Source organism: Bolinopsis microptera, chromosome 6 (genome assembly GCF_026151205.1).
Source record: "Bolinopsis microptera isolate Bmic1 chromosome 6, MBARI_Bmic_1.0, whole genome shotgun sequence".
Taxonomy (NCBI): Eukaryota; Metazoa; Ctenophora; class Tentaculata; order Lobata; family Bolinopsidae; genus Bolinopsis; species Bolinopsis microptera.
In genome coordinates this window covers 14608680-14629394 of record NC_087077.1, presented here as the reverse complement: position 1 = coordinate 14629394, position 20715 = coordinate 14608680, and the positions used below count along the sequence as shown (strand labels likewise).

General features: G+C 37.3%; 1 protein-coding gene across 1 annotated transcript in view; it reads left to right on the top strand.

Moving 5' to 3' along the window:
- LOC134816347 (myosin-11-like) overlaps positions 1-20715 on the top strand; it is a 93610-nt gene that overhangs the window by 38607 nt on the left and 34288 nt on the right. Inside the window, 10 exon segments of the mRNA XM_063825147.1 lie at positions 376-546; positions 2031-2195; positions 4519-4639; positions 11350-11444; positions 15563-15650; positions 15908-16025; positions 16507-16708; positions 16816-16971; positions 17457-17642; positions 18370-18518. Of these exon segments, the coding sequence (XP_063681217.1) occupies positions 376-546; positions 2031-2195; positions 4519-4639; positions 11350-11444; positions 15563-15650; positions 15908-16025; positions 16507-16708; positions 16816-16971; positions 17457-17642; positions 18370-18518 (1451 nt within the window).

Below are 20715 nucleotides of genomic sequence, written 5' to 3'. Positions count from 1 at the left end.
CGCACAATGCGTCGGTGAGCAGGTCCTCTCAGCTTGCTTGGTAATCATTATGTATTCCTTATGTAAAATATGCTGAGCACGGATTGATGTGCGGTGAATGTGTCAGACTTTGTTTGTTAATTATGTGCTGTGAAACACATTTCTTAACGGCAAATCAGGAGTCCCTTTTACAACATCTTTAAAATTTGAATTTATTTTATTGAATTCTCTTTGCCCTGGAAATTATAGTGAACATTATAAACTTTCGCATACTAAATGAATGAACACCAGGGTTTGTAAGGTCCATCTAATTGAATTTCTAACTGAATTTCTAAAGCACTCCCTCTAAAATAAAACCAGCCACCTCTTCTCACATAGTTACAGAATTCCCCCCAGATTAACAGTTTTGAGCAGCTGTGTATCAACTACACCAACGAGAAACTCCAACAACTCTTCAACCACACCATGTTCATCTTGGAACAGGAGGAGTACAGAACTGAGGGTATCGAGTGGAAATTCATCGACTTCGGGCTAGATCTGCAGCCTTGTATTGACCTGATTGAGAAGGTAATTGTTGCAATTAATTTATTAGAATTAGTACTTGTAATTATTGGAACACGTTATTTCAGGTCAATTGCCGATTCATTATTGAGAAGGTATAGGACGCCACAACCGGAGCTTTGAACTGTGTCATAATATATTGCACATCAGATTGACAACAATTTAACAGAATACCGGTTTTATATTTATTTAATTTGCCCGAGGAAGTGCAATACTATAGTGACATTAAGATAAAGGGAGGGGTAGTTTTAAGTTTTACTGAAAATAATTGCCTTAAATGGTAGCAGTGCACTGTAGAGGCTGTATAAAGAATTTGTAATAAAGTTATAAGGAATATACTGACCCCTCTGTCCGAGCTGTGTAACATTATACAGTAACTCAAATTTAATGAGAATAAATAAATTGTCAGGTTTTCTTACACGCTCCGATAATTAACCTAATATATGATATTAGAATATTCTGAATTCTAGAGTCACGTTTTAATGGTATCTGTTAAGGAATGTTATTAATTCTACAGATTCACATTGAACAATAACGTTATAATATGTGATCATGCACACCCGTAAATTAAATCCCCGTCAACCGAATACAATCATCATTAACAGGGGTTTCAGGGCCGACTTCACTCTAAAATATTAACTCATTTCTATAAAAGATATTGTAGCTTCCGATTCAAACACACCGTGCGGGGATTTGATTTACGGGTACTTAATCTTCTAGGGTATTTAATTTAATTTACAGGTATTTAATTTTAAGTTGACAGCATAATAATAAGCGGGCCGGCTGCAGCGAGCTACAAACACTAGTTTGGTAGATCTGTCAGTATTAACTATCATAACAATAAATTACTAAGCAGCTCTAGGCTGATCTTTAGTCGCGATGTACATGTAAGTTATCCTTTACATCTTGTTAGAAACTTCTTTTTAGCCGTACCTAGCTCTTAGCCAGATATATCATAAATCATTCCTAGTACACGACGTGACCGGAGGTAATGAGGTTCGATTAAATTTGCAATTGCTAATGATTCACTAATGAGTTAGTAATTACTAATGAGTTCCCAGATGTTGAGTTTCATGACAGTTTAAGTGTAGTTCAATCGGAACGCAGCACGTTTTTTTCAATATTCAAATTCTTTCAAAAGAATTAAGATGTAAAATATGAGTAGAATGGATCGTGCTGAATGCTTTACATTTATATGGTGTTTACAATTCCTCTCTAACTACCGTAACAGTTATTGTTGGGGAGGGGTTACTACGCCCTCAGCTACGATACGCCTTCTACTAAATTATTCGTGTTCAGTAGCCTTAATATCGGCTGAATATAGCTCAATATGAAGCATTAACAGAGTTATTTTTGTGGAAATAAAACATCAAACATTCGTCCAGATTTACAACTGGTACGAATAAACTGAAAGAGAATCAGTAGAACATTCTAGTCCCTATCATCAAACACTTTATTGTTGTACCCCTATTAATATCTCTTTGTTTCAGCCTATGGGAATCCTGGCGTTGTTAGACGAGGAATGTTGGTTCCCCAAAGCTACTGATCAGACTTACGTTAGCAAGGTGGAGAATGAGATGGTCGGCAAGAGCAAGTTCGCCAAACCCGACTTCAGATCAGACGCAGACTTCTGCGTGCTCCACTACGCCGGATATGTGAGTATTTATGTGCATAATTTATGAGTACATGTCAGCATAATCCGCATAATCCACGAGAAAGTATTCAAAATGTGATAAGAAAGTGTGGGCCGCGGAGGAAAGAGACATTTTGACAGTCTGATAATCTATGTGACCTGATAATAATCCATTGGACAGTCTCACAGAATCAAGTTTAAAACATGTCCCATAAATAGAAGGTGTCTTATTGGTCCTCGTTTAACTCCGTCCTGACTATTAATTAAGACCCCGTTTATGAGTTATGACTCCCATTATTAATACTACTGAGATTGAGTTAGGGAGGTGACATGGGCACAACTAATTGAACTCAGATGAGAGGCTTTAAAGTTACACTCACATTATGTAGCGAGCACATGTAACACACATAGGCTAACAGGGAAACCTCAGGTTCATTGGGTGTTGGGTAAAAACAGCGAATAGTGAGGTTTGCAGTGAATAGTGGGGAGTGTTGTGATGCTATACATAGGGAGACAGTGCACAGATCTGAGTCAATCAGCTCACAGAAGTGGATCTATTCTGAGTTTTGTGGGTCATAATAGTTTTACATTGGATTGGAAGGTAGAAAAACCCAGTATTAAATAGTTTAAAACACCTGGAGACGTTAAAATAGCGGTTGTGGTTGATATGATATGAAATGTTACCCGCCTCCCCACCTGTGCTCCCCGCCTCCCCGCTAACGGGGTAACATGATACCGGTAATACACCAGGTAATTGTAACTGTGCTGTGAGTAGAGGATCAGGGGCACTGGGACGCGCGCTATTTCTACTTCTTGTGGGAGGTCTTAATGTGAAATGTGAAAATATGAAGTACTGGATAGTGGACGGACATTTTTAGTGTACTGAATATCACATGTACATTGTACACTGTAGGTATCTATTACATGATGTAAGAAAATCTCAGCATATTCTTGTTCATTTCATTACATGAAGACACATTTCCCCGTACTAAAAGATGGGTTTTATATCTTGTATTCTGTTTTTTGACTTAAGGATGCAGATAATATTTCATGAGAAATCAGAGTGAAAAATAGAGATGATGCGACTGGGACTTTCATACCAAATAATATATTCTTTGCTGTTAGATGGCCAGAACTAATAATTTTAATATCACCGATGTCTTTGACCCACAGCACAGAGACCTTGTTCCAAGGAGTAGGTTGAGCTCTAGTATGTTAACTCTTCTGGATACCTATTACTAATGCTGCCACAGGGGCCCAAAATGTTTATGCAACATATTTTGATAGCTATTGCTTGTAATGATCTAATGACCCATTAATAATAATGGCAACAAAAAGCGAAACAACCTTTCCCGGCCCTACCCTTGGAGTATTAATATGAATAATATTTGTCTCGTGTAATGTGTACAGATATGATTCATATCATTATGTGTATAGTGTATACTGTATAGTGTGTATTAGTATTTAGTGTATAACACATTGTAGTTTGAAGGAAGTCACCTGAAGACTTGTTGTCATAGAGATAGTATACTGATTATAACACACGTGAGAATAGTACTGGAAATAGTGCTGAAAAACAATAACTTTGACTTACTGAACATAAATTAGTGAGCGTTATATTCCGGATTCCCTGCAGACAATTTCTGGGGTTGCTGATTTAGCGAAATCATCCAAAAACCAGATATGGAGGTCCTAACATGACGTCACTTTATCCAAACTCACTGTCTTATATTGAGGATTTAGACATTTTGGTCCACATTTGATACAAGTTCGTCTGCTCTGAAAGATGAAACCGTAGTTCATTGATCTTGCAATTTAAAAACGTTTCTCACGGATCATTGCAAACCATTGCGACCGTATTTTAAAATAGTTAAATATCACCATTGGTATGTTAAATATTACCAGTTGCAGTGGTATGTTAATATGTGCCCAGCATCACAAATGAGTTTGTCTAGACAACTAGACAAGCTCTAGACAGCAGATGGCTTACTACCTGAATACATCTGTTAACGCTATCTTGTCACCAGAATCCAGAATCCAGATCACTGGGATATATAGTATATATACGATAAGCCTTACTATTATAAACTCTACTATAAAGAGTATTTACAGAGCACTTTAGAGAACTCTACTATTTGGAGAACTGAAACATCTCTCAAGATGATTTATAAACTCTATTGACAACTTATAGACATATATTGTGAATTATGTACAAGTTATTAACCTCTATAGTCTATATTATAGAGAACTTATAGATCTCTAACCTGTAAATTTATGGATCTCTCTAGAGAACCCTCGAAAAAACATGAGCTCTGAAACTCAACTAATAAACCCGTGTCTAACAGGTAGAGTACAAAGCGGACAAGTGGTTATTGAAGAACATGGACCCTCTTAACGAGAACTTGGTACAGCTGCTGTCTGAGTCTGCTGACTTCTTCGTTGCGGCCCTCTTCAGAGATACTAGCAGTAAGTATTTTAATTATTCGTTAATTAAAATTTGCATTTATTTTTGTAAAGTTATTCCTCTCTGTTTCGGAACATGTAGAGTCCATCATTGCTGCAAAGCTCATCAACAGATCTTGGTGTTTATGACATTTGCTTTTAATAACGATTAATTTTCACCGAATTTTCAGTTTACTCTAGCGTTTAAGGAATTAGTAAACAAATATTTGGTCAATAACTGTTAATTGATTAAAACAACTATTTGCTTTACAAGTAATTGATGGATGGTTAACAGCCAATTTGTTAAGAACTTGATGACAATTTGAACTGTATAAAACAATTGAATTTTTGTGATAATTCGAATGAACAATGAAATAGCTTTCTGTGGATGGTTAAAAAGTCAAAAGTATCCGCATAACGAAAAACGCCTTTTCTCTGTAACTAAGTTTACCTTTCAATTTTAAACATTTGCCTTAAGTTCATTTCAACAGATATTACATAGCGACCCACCCTAAAAGTTACTAATGGCTTTCTAGAAGTATTCTCTAGAAGTATTCTCTAGAACTGCTTTCTATTCAAGTTGTTCATACTCAAATTGGTGCGCTAAGCACTGTGAATGTAACGTAATAACATGCGTGCTCTTTTGAAACCCATCGACTGTTTGAGAATATGATAAATTCAGATAAAATTGTACAATAAAACTAAATAATAATATACTTAATACTTCTGCTACAGCTCTAATTATTGTAATACCATACTATGTTGAACCCTCCAAAGAATGCAAATGTGTGATATTACATTTAACAAAAAGTAACACAAACTGCCATCCGGTTTAAACACTCCTACTTTTATTAACTAACAAAATATAGATACTAAATTCAGCTTACTGAATCCTCTAAACATTTCACAGGTTTTGTGTGATATCACATTTAACATAAAGTTACGCATCTCCTTAATGTTAAACACACTTACTTTCATTATCTAAGACATGTAATATTTACAAAACTGAATATTTACAAAACTCGCCCACTCTCAACTCGTACGAGTCCGCTAAACCCAGCTTTCTGTCTTGTCCCGACCAAGACTGTTTTCTATTCAATCATGGCACGACATTAGCCGGCTGAGTGTGTTTACTCGACAAGTTTTCAAGGAGTTTCGAGACTTTTTCAAGGAGTTTCGAGACTTGATGGTCCAACTACATGATTGCTATAATGTCGAAACTAGCGTGTAACTCATCGCTCCACATCCCTTAATTTACCGTTACATAATATTTACATCTGTGAACTAGGAAGAAAGGGGGTTATGGTGATCCGACAAAAATGACCAACATTACTTAACATCTATCTTTACATGTGTGAGTTGCTGTAAGTTGCACACGAGTACAATAGCCGTGAATTACCGGTATATTGCTCGGAACAGGACAATTGTTGACATGTTGTAAACATACGTTGTCAGAACTGAAGACATTAACTAACAACTTTCTTCTTCTTGCAACTAACGTTGTAATTATGATCTAACACTATTTGTGCGGGAAATACGCAAACTAGCAATTATACGAAAGGGTGGAGCCGTGGCCTGGAGGATTATTATTGTTGCAGATTTTAGGATGGGGGCCTTTGCCAGGGCCCAAACACGCTGTGTATTACGTACGTGTTTTGTAAAATCCCGTTATCTAACCCTGTGGTCTGTTTAATGAGGAGCTCTGTATAACTTTTACCCTGGTGTATTTTCCGGAGAACAATCTTTGTTTCTGCGAATTCGGCATTGTTCTAATGCTCTGTTGATCTTCTTTTAGCGTAAATGATATCCTTCACCTCAACCTTTAAATACTTTCTCTTTAGTAAATTTGGCTCCTCTGTACATTTTCTTGAGAAAATCTAACTCCTTTAAACATTTCCTCCAGGTACTACCTGGCACCGCCTGTTACTTTCAAAGCAACTTTTTATTTCGTAACATACTCTAAATAGAACAGCTAACATTATACAACTTTACAAGCTCGTGATAGATTATAAACAGAGCGTATTATTTTGATTTTCACTGCTCACAGAACACAGAAGTTTTAATATTCCCAGCTCAAATCTTGCTTTAAAACTTGCAGCTCGAGTTAAACCGCACACTGTTCTTTTAAAAGAGAGAAAACAGTGCTTGATAAAGATAATAACACATATTTTTTCAAAGAACATTTTGTCAGGATGAGTCTTATATGTATAGTTGTAGTCCTATTAAGATGCCGATCGTCCATCCAGAAGCTCCAAATGAAACCAGATGTCCGATCACAAAGCGACCCTTATAATGGAGCCTATATTTACTATTCAGGCTTATTCGTCATCCATATTCTGTTTTAGGGGGTGTTAGTTCATAGTTGTGATGTCGGAAAACAACAAAGCTGCAGACCCAGTGCCCGTCTCTCCCTTGGGAGTCACAAATATCATGATCATCACATATATCAGGACTATAATAATAATATCGCAATAATGATAAAAAAATGTACACAAAGAAAGCTCTAATATAGCTAATATGTTGAAATGTTTACAGTATTTTATTAAATACGCTGCTTCATGACAAGGGTATGCCGACAACAGCGCCTATCTTTCTTTGTACCGGACACACGTTAGGGTTGATATCTTACTTGGTGAGTGGTGGAGTAATGAGGGCTGGGCAGCCCATTTAACTCCTTATAAGGAGGTTGCTGTTACCTTATTTGGTTAAGTTTCAAATAGTTAACACCATGTAAGGTAAAGTTTAAAATAGTTGTCACTATGTAAGAAAATGTTTCAATGATCTCTGGTTGATGAGTGGTTAAGTAAAGTAGGCTAGGCTGTCCACCCAGCCTGCGCTTTGGCAAATATTTTCTAGTTTAAGACTTTTGGAAATATTTTAAATTCTACATACTTTTTGAAAGTGCTTTATCAAGTAAGTGGTAAGTGTCCTAGCTCCTTATAAGTAAATATCACTTTCCAAAACTAGTTTTGGAGTGGGAAAAATTGGAAATTTTAAAGATTTCAAAAAGCCTCTTTGATCGCCTTAGAAGATTTGTTTTAAAAATAATGTCTAGAAACTCCACCTACATATTCCCCATCACTTTACTCTGCCAACACTGTAAGCAAAGTGAGAAAAACACATGTAAGAATCGTGTTGTCCTTTCTTTGACTAGAAGTATGAATATTTTACTCGATATAAGATTTCATAAAGCCATTCTGTTCACCTGTGAAAGGCTCAATTTTCAAAAGTTTTACTTTGCAGTTTATCACTTCCTTCAGCTCGATACACTCCTTTTGAGCCAAATATAGAACACTAGAAACCCGCTAGTCGAAAGCTTTGTTCGAGGAAATTTTAAAAATCAGTTATGTTTTAATTTCTCTTCATCATACAGCTCTGTTATACAGTAGACATAATGGAATTTATTTAACAATGGCGACAGCGTTGTTAGTATTCGGATTCCCAAAACGATACTTTTTACCGCATCAAAATATTGCAATCACAACCAAAGTTATGAATATAAGTCATAGCGTGAGCGTAAATGTGAGCTAGTTTTGAAATTATGACGTAGCATACAGCATAACAACGCGCGTTGTTAATCTGTGGTTGCTCGCGCACGTGCATTTTAACGTTGCTACGCAACAGCGCAGTAAACATTTGCTAAAATAACGCCATTATTCTAACGATTATTTAATCTCACTTCCGACGTTAATTATAAAAAATCTAAAGCCTAAATCAAAATTCTAAGAATGCTATAGCCTATTCCTATCCTTTTTCTACAACCCTGCTAAAAATGGCGAGGTTTCAACTCCATTTGCGAGCTGGGTTTGATTTCACCAGAGGGTCATTTTGAGGTCGATTTTCGGTGTTTTTTCTTCTATGTCCCCGTTGCCGGGGAAATTTCGTCAAGTTTAAAATATAATATAGATGAGTTAGAATGGTTTCACTACAAGAATGAACATTCATGTAATGATGATATTGAAGAGATAATAATATGATAGTCAAGACGTCACAAATGACTAAGTTACACTGGATTTAACAATTATCTTACAGTTAAGTAGGATAATTGCGCTGGGACACTCTACATGTTACACATGCTACACTAAGATATTTACTTTACTCTTCTTTCCTATGAGGGGGAGAATGTACATGAGAAGAGACAAATGCGTGTGAGATTCCAATCTCTGTTTATTATTTGGAGATCACTTTCGTGGGGGTTTTACTGGAAATCATCGTTTGTATGGAAATAGTTATCACTCTGAATAATTTGTAAATAAATATTTCACTCTGAATGATTAGAAAGTAGCTGTCGCCGTATAAGGTAGTGTTGCACATAAAAATCACCATATAAGGTGATGTTGAACCTCACCGAATCAGAATCAGTGACACATGAATGTAGGTTAATTACACAAAACAAAAACACCATATTCACACTCAGTGTTGAGTTTAGTCATTTTCCAATACAAGATAGGGGACGGGTTCTATAAACAAACAACACATATTATCATGATCACACACACAGTCACACACACAGTCACACATCTTGTGATGATTCCGTCACCCGCACGACACACTCTCAATTTAACATCGTGACTTATCTCGTAATCTAAGGTCCACGTGACTAATCACGCTGTATGTGTGAGTCATGATAATAATCTGACCACACATTACATAAACAGAGCATGTGTGAAACTTCTCCACGTGTGAAACGGTCATCATTATGATGGAGTTAACCGCTGTGGTGAGTGTAGTGGTGGAATGTGAGGTGGTAAATACTCCAATTACATGTCTGTGATTACTAGTGGTGTTATAGTGTGTAATATTATTATAGGCGAGGTCCTGGTTCCAGGAGTACGATTCGATAGCTATCATGTACGAAGCTCTTTAAGTAAGATCTTCGTGCTTGACAAGATGTGTTTTGTTTTGGATGACGTGATTTTCTGATTTTCTGATTGGTATGCTAAGAAACGAGAAGCTGCTGCTGGCATGTAGTGCTTAACAGGAATACTACATATTAATTATGATACATAATTATGATAGACATACTCAACAGCTGTAATTTTTATATTGTTATTTATGTGTATTTTAAACAATTAGAGCAGTTATAGATTAAGTAGATTTACAAATGGTATGTTCAAGATGCAATTCTTATACAGAAACTGGAATGTCAATTTTACATTTTTTAACTTTACTGTCCTGAGAACTAACCGTTTATTCTTGAAAAAAAATGTATTAACTACAAAGTAATTTATGCCTGGCACTCTGGTAAAATTATTTATTATAATCGCCTACTCAAAAGTAGGTTAAAATGGTTATAAAAATAGTAGTTGAACTATTAGCTAGCCCCAGAGAAGGGTGTCGCGGAGTAAAGTATCTAAAGGCTAGGCCTGTAAGTAGGTATTTCTGTAGAACAAGGCGTTGTACCATGTTTTAACTTTATAACCACCCATTACTCGTCTAGTCGTCTTATTTAACGTTTTCCAGAAGGGGGGAGGGGGGGGTTTCCAATGGTGAAAAATGGTGAAATTTTACAATTTGGAAATTCGATTCACCATAAAATTCCTTCACCATTTTACACAATTTTTCACCATTGGAAACCCCCCTTCCAGAACCCACCAGAGATATGAGTAACAACTGTCCGGCTTCCCCCTAGTTGGCCTTAGGCCTACCGCCTAGTAGGAACATTATTAGCAGGTTTCTATCCCGAATATATATCTGTTGTTATAGAATATATCATTGTGTACCCTCGGCTTGTGAAGGAAATGTGTACAGGTGTACCGTATTATTTTCATATACCTTACAAGACATATTTATGTGGATCATAATTAGCGGGGATCGAAATTATGGGGGAACGAAAATATGGGGATTTTTTTTCAAAAATACAGTAATTCAGTACGAAATTTCAGAAATTCAGTACGAAAATATGGGGATTTTTTCCCATTTTTTCCAAAAATCCCCAAATTTCGTACCATATAAATATGTCTCGTAAGGTATTATAGTATATTATATAATCTCTACTATAATTCAGAGAATTCTTTTTGTCTGTATGTCTGTACGACCGCCCACGTGCAAATTAGATAAAAATAGGAATTTAGTTAACAACCAAAAGGTTCCATAGCAACGGTGTTTTAATGCACACATTCACGTGCAAAGGTTGTTTTAACGTCATTTTGATCGGTTTTGTGGTAATTACGTTGTGTTTAAAGTGTTTTATATTTAAATCGGCTGTATCTTCGGTTGATATGGATATTTTTTGATGCGATTAAAACTTTCTTTCAAAGAATACTACTAGCTTCGTCCCTGTTACCACGGGCTTTCTAGTATAATATAATATAGTATGTGATAAATCGACGTTTTAACTTGCTACAAGATTGTGAGAGTTGAGTTACATGACGTAAACTTCCGACGTTGAATATTACAGCTGTAAAATCTAGAAGGAATTAGTGTTTCGAGCAGAGTTAAAGTTTCTAGGTTGTTCGCGACAGGACAAACCTAAGAAATGATATGTGATGACATTGAATCTTGTTTTATTTTGTATAGGCTCACCCTTCAGATTTCAGAATTAGCAGAATCACGGGTGTTTATATAATATTGAACATTTCTAACTGCATGTTCATAATATAATGACACACGGCCCTTGCCAAGACCTAACAAATACGGCCATACAACTTCAGTACTGGACTGAGAATCTTGTCAGCTCTGATATATTTTTAAAAGTTACAAGTTAATTATGATTAATTATGGAATGTTCTCAGGTAATCCCGGATTCAGCTCAATGTCTACAGCAAACGCCGGACAGACCAGTCGTGTCAGAAAAGGAATGTTCCGAACTGTTTCCCAGCTCTACAAGGTAATTTTACACCACGTGACATGACTTCATACCAAGTGACATGACTTCATACCACGTGACATGACTTCAGACCACGCAGGGTTTATGTGAAGTAAACAAGAAGGTTTCCATTCTACACAGCTCTTTGCCTGCCAATATTTTGGCGGTTGTAACAACTGGTCTTTCCTTGGTGACTGTCAATTGGACTGTTAATGTTCCTACTGGGTTCTGACTGAGAGTGGCATGTGAGGAATGCGGACTACAACATCTGAACTAATTTAATATTCGTAATGTGGTATCTCATTTTAACTACGTACACACCGCTTGTTACCAACGCCCATATTCTCGACTCTCTAACTATACACCGGAAATCTTGGAATACCTGGAGGAGATACGTGCCAGAATAAGAAATAAGAAACTGAAATCTGACAATTAGAAGCCCAAATTTGACAACGCAGACGCCTGAATCTCGTGGTTTAATGTTGAGTAAGTACGCAGGGAGAATTAGAAGCTGTATAAGATTATACATGGAGAGGACTGAGATTCCCACACAAGTCAGCCTTATAATGGACTAGTCTCAATATCTGATCAAGACTTTCCACACAGAGAATTAGTATTGTTGAAGCAGTGGCCTTCATCTTTCCATCAGCCGGCTAAAGTTGCTCAGTACACTAACAGTATAGTTAATGTTCACTCACCTGAGTAGCAGGAGAGTGGGGGGGGGGTATCCAAGCAGCCCGACCACAAATGGTAGACATTAGGGTAGACATTAGGGTAGACAACTTTCGGGTTACGGATAGAGTAAAGGAGTAAGGGTCAGGGTTAAATAAGAAGGTGTATCGTAATCTTGTGTCCCTAGGGCCTAGAATATACATCATACTCTGTGTGTTACATAGCCTGTGTACATTTTACTCATTTCCGGAAAGATATTGAGACGATTTGAAGTTTTAATATTAACATAAAAGATAAATGACCTTAATATACTTGATAGAACTTTCTCTTTATCAAAGGCTCAATGATTATAGAATAATTGCGTAGCACGTACAGTACAACACAGTGCTATTCCATCTTCGAGATTAGTAAACATACCCGACTTGAAGTATTATTAAACTTTAACATTGACATTTCCCGTTAAAAACGCCTTGTGAACATTGAATATAAACTTTATAAACAGTAAGCTGTAAGTATTATTATATTATAGGCATTAAATACCTTCACTCCTGAGATTATTATTGCTGTTATAATCTAGAGAACACTATGGGTTTATGAACATATTGTTCTCTCTTCTTCGAGACAGCTGTATACCTGGTTTCCTCCTAAATAATAAGCGCACCAATTATCTTTACACCCAGGGTCGAGGACCCGGGTGTATATTTCATATGTTAATCATAACAAGTGTATATCATAATGTTATGTGCCACTCATATATAGACTTACCGTACTGTACAATATAGCTGAATTTATAAGGATTGACTCCTACTGCTGTCCGACAAGGTGCTATATCTTTTAGTTTATTAATACAGTAGGCCGCCAAGTAGTGTCAAGTGCTACTTAAAGGTCCTTATATATAATGCCGGCCACAATGTTCGGCCACAGCCCAAATGGTATGCATTTAGTAAGTTGTTCCAGATTGGATACGTACCAAAGTGACAGGTGGCGGAATAGACCTTGTACGCCTTGTGGTATTGCCGACTGGTGGAGGTAAAGTGGCTGTTTGTACTGGCGAAAGTGACGGCTGCTTCACGCAGGCCAGGCACGCACAGCACCGAAGACCTGGCTATATCACGCCTAAGCAAGCACGCGTTCAGCATTAGACTCAAATACGGCAGCCCATCTCACAGACTTTAAACCTAAAGAATTTCCCCCCTATTTAGATATAACCTGGTCCAACCCGGGGGATATGTTATAGTTTAGTAGGTTCAATCAGGTCTCCCCTTCTTTGTGAGAGCAACATACCGCTTACTTCATTCACATGCACTTCCCGCACACTGCTCAGCTAATTGCAGTGAAGTGTAGATAACACACAGATAGGTGAATGCGACAAAATGTGTTACGGTGGATGTTGTTAAAGTCAAAGAGGTGGAATTATAACCTTTGCAGCCGTGCGCAGTAAATTACTAGCCTTGTAACGCTGCTAGCATTTCGGGGATGTTTCTCTTATCAGATGACACATGATTTACTGCATGCATTGTTCAGACATACGTCCAAGATTACAGATGGGGGAGGGGAGGGGGGAAGGACTCAATTTGACAACAAGATGAAGATCATCTTCTTATGATTGACATTAGACAATTAAATGTTGCTGGAAAACGTTGAGTAGATTAGAGCGTCTAAGAATGATCGAGTTTTATAAAGTTATAACGAAGAAATAACTGCCGTTTAGCAGTAATTGAAATCGGTGAAAAAGATTGAGTTCATCCCCTCGTTAGTTTTAGTTTTTGTCTATGATGGAATGTTACACCCATATCCTGGTAATTAAATTCCTTATGCTCTTATGGTATTGAAATTCAATTTTTAACATTTGTGAAAATTAAAGATGTGATTTTGTTGTTGCGGACCTAATGAACCCGAACATGATTCATTCATTCGATGTGTCACAATGATACGGATAATTGAGCTTTAACATAGGTAACACCTATAATAGGTGTGTTCCGAATCCTCTTTAGCATGTAAAATATGCTGAATCGCATATTTTAGTCTGAAAATCATGACGATTATGTCTGCATTCCTGAGAAAGAAAAAAAGCATCATGTTTAAAAGTCAACAAGATGGGTCACATTCACTTATTGAAGCTTGTCATATACTAAGTGGATATATACTGCGAATATTGGCAAAACTTTCGTCATCATCAAAGTTAGCTTTATTATATTACCTCTCCGTCTTGGATCTAAAATCAAACCTTGGGAGGCAATCAAATGATTGGTATTTGACTGAACCAGGTACATTTATTTCTGAGTAAGAATATTAGTGATTTGATATAGTAGACTACACACCCAATATAACAGTTTCATTGCTCTCTTTAAATATTGCAACACTTACAAATTTAGACTCAGTTTAAATATTGTAGCACCTATTTTAGAAACACCTCTTGAATAACCTCATATCAACTACAGTGTACACTATAACTATCGCAACACAGATTTTAAGTACATTTTAACTATCATAACACCTTAAATTATGAACGGTACTTTAAATACCGTTTAGATACACAGTAATGATTACTGGGGGAGATTATATTATTGTTAGGGGGATGCAAGACAACACAGATCAGACTTTGGGAGGACGCGGTGTCGGAATAACCTATAAAGTAACTATCATCACATCTCACAGTATCCCAACCCTTCACACTTACACTGAATTAAGCTGCGTATAATGTTATAACTATAGAATTATAGCGTTTATAAACACGACTTATAAAACTAAACGCTGCTAACACTCTATTATTACCATGTTGTGGTGACTTTTAACATACACTATACAGTATTTTAGAAAGTCAGTAATACTAGTGGAGTCAAGGGTAGCTACTTTAATGGCTGACATGACGTGCGTGTATAACACCACATACCGGATTATCGTTATCCGGGCCAATTTAGAACCGGACATAGATCTCGGAAATTTCAGCCTGAAAACATAGTCACATTGAGAACAAATCGCCGATTTGCTTTGGATTAAACTGGCCCGCTCTTCACAGTTTTGCGTAATACCCAACCTCACACAATATCTTCAATACATGTGCTGGACGCTGGTGTTATCATTAAGATTATTACTATCTAGAGAACCTCTGAGTTACACGAGTGTGGCAATGTAACTCCAGCCAAGTAAACAGCCGAACTCCTACAAATGTAGTCTCGGGGACGTCTGTAACTGTACAGATCATATTTCCTCCAATTAACTGGGGTTATTTGCGGAGATTCCTTATCGGACATAATATTATAAGTTAAAACTATACCCAATATGAATTACCATCACGCTATATATGTGTATTGTGTATACAAAATTGTGTTGATGCTATTGGTGATCATACTAATTTTTGATATGTAATGATATTGGAGATATTAATTGAAATATCACATGTCAATGCGAATAGTACTGTCAATGAATATACTAATATTAATGATATTAACACAGTGTACTTTCAGCAACAACTGGAGACCCTTATGGGAGTGCTCCACGACACCAGGCCTCACTTCGTGAGATGCATCATACCCAACCACGAGAAGAAGCCGGGTACAGTTCATTAATATATTCAGACATTCCCCCCTCATTACAATGGAATTATGCAAATTGTTTTGTTATGCAGATTATGATGGAGTAGTTTCAGAGTTTTGCAGCACAGGTGAGCTCTGTTGCGTGCTGGATAGTAATTTCAGGAAATCGAACGGTGGTTTGATTTCCGTTACCTAATCGCCATCCAACCTGCAGAAGCAAATTTGATTAATTGTGTTTCGTGGTTGGCGCGCAAATTTACCCGATTTAAAATGCAGGTAAAATGGTGGCACCGTTGATCTTGGAACAGTTACGATGTAACGGTGTTCTGGAGGGTATTCGAATCTGCAGGCAGGGATACCCCAACAGAATCTTATTCCAGGAGTTCCGTCAGAGGTTAGAATTTCACTTACACAACTATATTCAATTATTGCAAGAGGGTCTTAAGTTCGCGCGCTGTGTTCCGGTCACATTGGCTGACTAAAAGGTCTACTGGAATCGTTAGACTTGTGATGAAAATTGTGGCAGTCATCAGTCACTAAATGGTGCGGCGCGCGCGCTCACGCATGTTAATCTATTGCCGTTACAGCTTGTAGACCTATGCATTAGGTAATCGGTCACACAAACGATAATGAATTTCACATGTACCATCCACATGAGTATGTTACACAAATTCCTTAACCGCAGAACTTAGACGCCTGCTCATCATTCAATCAATATATGATGCATACATTCATTATGGAGGCCACTGGCCACCAGCGCTGACCCGTGAAGTTAGGTCAATCTTGGAAGTACGTCGATCTCACAGAAATTGCGGCACTCCAAGATTTAAGTCCTCATAAGATTCCATGTGTAGGAACTAAGATAATCATTTCAGATACGAGATATTGACTCCCAATGCTATCCCAACCGGGTTCATGGACGGCAGAAAGGCCGCCACTGCGATGCTAAATCAACTGGATTTGGATCCCCGATTGTATCGAATTGGAAAATCTAAGATATTCTTCAGAGCAGGTGTTCTCGCTAACCTTGAATCTGAACGGGACGAGAAGCTCAGAGTTCTGATCATAGGAATACAGGTTTGAGCCTTTTTTATGTCGTCTTGGATAAGAAAGCCATCGAAGACTCTTGGAACCTTGAACATGTTTTTTTCCCCAAGATAAAATGCTAATTCAGAATGTTCCAGGCACTTGCCCGAGGAAGGTTGGCAGTTGAGAACTTCAAGAAGCTTATCCAGCAACACAAAGCTATTCAAGTGCTACAAAGGAATGGAAAGTGTTACCTGAAACTCAGAAACTGGCAGTGGTGGCGACTTTTCACTAAAGTTAAACCTCTATTGCAAGTAAGTTTTATACCTATGTGACTGACTTGCTGACAGCCTGGACAAGAATATTTATTTTACTTATTTTAATTAAGTTTTGTCTGTTTCATAGGACTTTTAGAAATAATGTATTCAATATCTCAATTGATTAGATGAACTGAATATACAGTTTAATTTCGAATTTCGCGAGTTTTCAACTCGTCAAATAAAATTATAGTGGTGTTCATTTTTTCCGAGTGAAGGTTCATTTTCGCATTTTTGAGATACTTTGAATGATTGAACTGAGTCACATGGTAATGCATTATCTCTGTTACACATTACATCTGTCCTGAAAATATGGAAGCTCCAGCTTCTCAGATGACCAAAATATCAAGCACAATGTGTTTGTTCATTAGGTGGGATCAGGTAATTGGCTTGACAGTTGACACGTAATCATGAGTAATTGTGCTCTAGAAATCTACAGAGCAGATGAACAAGACTTTGAAACTAGCATCTCTCTTCTTCAGGTAACCTCACGTGACAAGGAGATCCACGAGCGAGAGGAGGAACTGAAGAAAGTACAAGACATGCACTCCAAAGACAAGCAGACGATGGAGGAGATAGAGGCTCAGCTCAAGAAGACATCAGACGAGCGAGCATTGCTGGCTGAGCAGATATTCAGGGAGAAGGAGATGGCTGCTGAGGCTGATGATGTGAGTTTTAAAGGTGGTGGGGTGCTAGCTGATATTTTAATCGATTAGTTTTACCTTCAGTTTTGACTTATCAGAATGTTGTCAACTTTAATTTCCTGGTAAGTGCTGTTCGTGCAGTACATAGCATAGGTCAATTTGTAAAGACAGCTGGCTTGACCAGACTACAGTTGAAGTAAAATGGAGCGCAAAAGCTGGATAGCTAATATTGCTCAGCATCAATCAGACAGTTTTGAATTAATTAATATTGGAGTCGGGTACCCGGCGGTTAACAGCATTAAATTCATGCAGCTTAGCTTCTTTTGGTTTGTAGTGCACCTGAATTATATCTGAATCTGGTAGGAGCTTAGTTAACATGTTCGGACACAGTGTACAGTGCAATACGGGTTTCCTGTGTAATTTACTTGCGTGAACGACACTAACTTAACAATTAGTAAATTAAGTGCTCTGAATGCATATAATTAAGGTTAAAATTGAGATGTAGGAATATTTATACGTTACTTCAGAGTTTGGTGGTTGAAAAGGCTTTAATAGTTTAATTTGTGTCCGTTTGAATACGAGAATGCATAATTGTGCTGAAGCTGCATTAATTACATCGAGTACTTAATCTGCCTTGTACTGCACGAGCTCGTCAATAATTTTTGTCAACTGGTTCATTTTTGTTTTTTGCAACAGAACGATGGTTTTCTGTTCCATTTCTTATCACATACTAAATCATCCCAATTCCTAGCAACGAGTAAGACTCTCTACGAAGAAGGCTGAGCTTGAAGAGTATATCCATGATTTGGAAGAGAGGATTGATGCTGAAGAAGAGAAGAATGTGAAGATTATGTCAGAGAAGAAGCGTGTCGAGGGAACCATTGGGGAACTCGAATCCACGTAAGCTACCTTTATACATTTATTATCGTTTATATGGGTGTCCAGGGCCAGGGTGGTACTTTCATAATGGGTGGACACGAGGGCGGATCTCATGATACTCACTTTAACATGGACATGACTATGAGTCCTAACTCCTAAATTATGAACCAGTAATAAACTTGTCACACAATTTGATTTAACTTTTATTAATATGCGTCAACCTAAGCTACTGCAGTAATACACATGAATTAATATCTTTTAGCTGTTAACTTTTAGCCATATTCAACAATTTGATTACATCTAACAATATAAGACTTTTCTGTCAAAACATAGGAATTTTTATGTTCTCAGTAGTGATGTTTGTTAATGTCCTCGTTACAATGCTATCTTATACCACACAACTGTATGTGAGGACATCAGAGTCTGATCAACTGTTTCCAAACGAAAAGATTGCACTGTGAAACGACAACTTAACATCACATAAGCCTCATGTTGAGGATAATAGTGGGGGGGGGGGCATAATATTATGATTTAGTTCATACATACATGGTAAGGTCTCCTCCTAGTCGTTGGAGTGGCCTGCATCACACACATCGCGTTGGCGGCGTAACATGTTTAGTTCCAGTTCCACTCAAACCACAACATCAACCGTTTCGCTCTAAACTCCTCCGGGATACTGCTACGGGACGGAATCAGGGTTCTTTTCATAGCAATCCCTCGTGTTACGTGCTCTACATTGTTATCCGCTTATCCCTTGCCGGCGTTCTGTGTTATATGGCAATATGTTAACAGCTAGTAGATATTGATTCATGTGTATAAAAGTAGGTTGACGCATATACACAAAATTTGAATCAAATTGTGTGATATCACAAGTTTATTACTGGTTCATCATATAGCTAGGACGGTGTTTGGTTCCGCTCTCGTGTCCATATGTGAGTATTCTGGGATCCGCACTCGTGTCCACCCTTTTAAGACAGCCCTTTTGTCCTCCGCCCATGTGTCATCCACCCTCCGGTTAAACGTTTAAAGTATTGTATTATCAGACTTTTAAAACTCACTCTACTAAGTTACGGTTGAAATTCAATGGCTTTAATATATCTTTCTTGGTTTTTCATGCCGAATCGTGTTGAAAATACAACAGTCAACAATGTATTTATTTGTTTATTCTTGTAAGTAAGTACTTTATCATTCTTTGAATTTAATACCTCGTGGTTTGTCAATCAAATCTAGATTTATCAATGAACAGCTACAGGTCAGGAAGCATTACTATTTACTATGTTATAGTATTACTATTATGATATAGTATCATAGTACTTCCATCAAGTAGTGAAACCATTACTAATTGATAAATATAGTCTCATTACGATATCCTACAGTTACTGTTTGCGTCAATAAATCATACAACTACAACAATGGCTATTTGATCATCTCATCTTTCAATTTCACTTCGATCTCTCATTCTTCTCGTAAAAAAGACTATCCTAGCTATCTTTTTTTTGCCAGATTTTTACGATTTGTTTCAAATGATGAACGAGATGAGCTTAAAACTTTATGATTGGCAACCCCAATCAGTAGCCGAATTTCTGGAAGAATTCAAGGATTACATCTGCCTTATCGCTTCTTATCAGTACGTCACAGCTAATGTACTAAGATACTAAAAATACAACACTGGCTATCTACGTCCCACGATAATTTTCTGTCAAGCTGGCAAGGCTGCTCATATTTAGTGATTTAAGTAATTTTAGTTTAATGCAGTATGTAGTTTGGCCGTATCGTGACATGGGACTTAAATCATTGTTTAAAGCCAAGCAAACTTCTGCTTCCGTCATCCAGTAAGAAGAATTAGTACCCGGGCTTTCAAATTTTACATTTTCAGTTGCTGATTTATAATTATCACATATATATAAGTAGTAATTATTACATATTATCCAGTTTATAACCCTAACATTTCAAGCTGGAGTTAAACATGGTCTAATTTAAGCTTTGTAACAGCGTAAACGAGCAGACTATGTTTAATTAAGCAGCACAACGCCCCGTCACCATTTGCCTGGTACAGTGGCTGGCACCCTGCACCTCCTGCACCATACATGATAACACGTCTACCCGTGCAACACTGAAAATAGCATCTGTCTAGTACCTTCCCTAACAAAAGTTAGATGCTCACTTCTGCTCAAGTTGGGTACTCATTTCTGATCAAATGAACACCGGACACAACTCA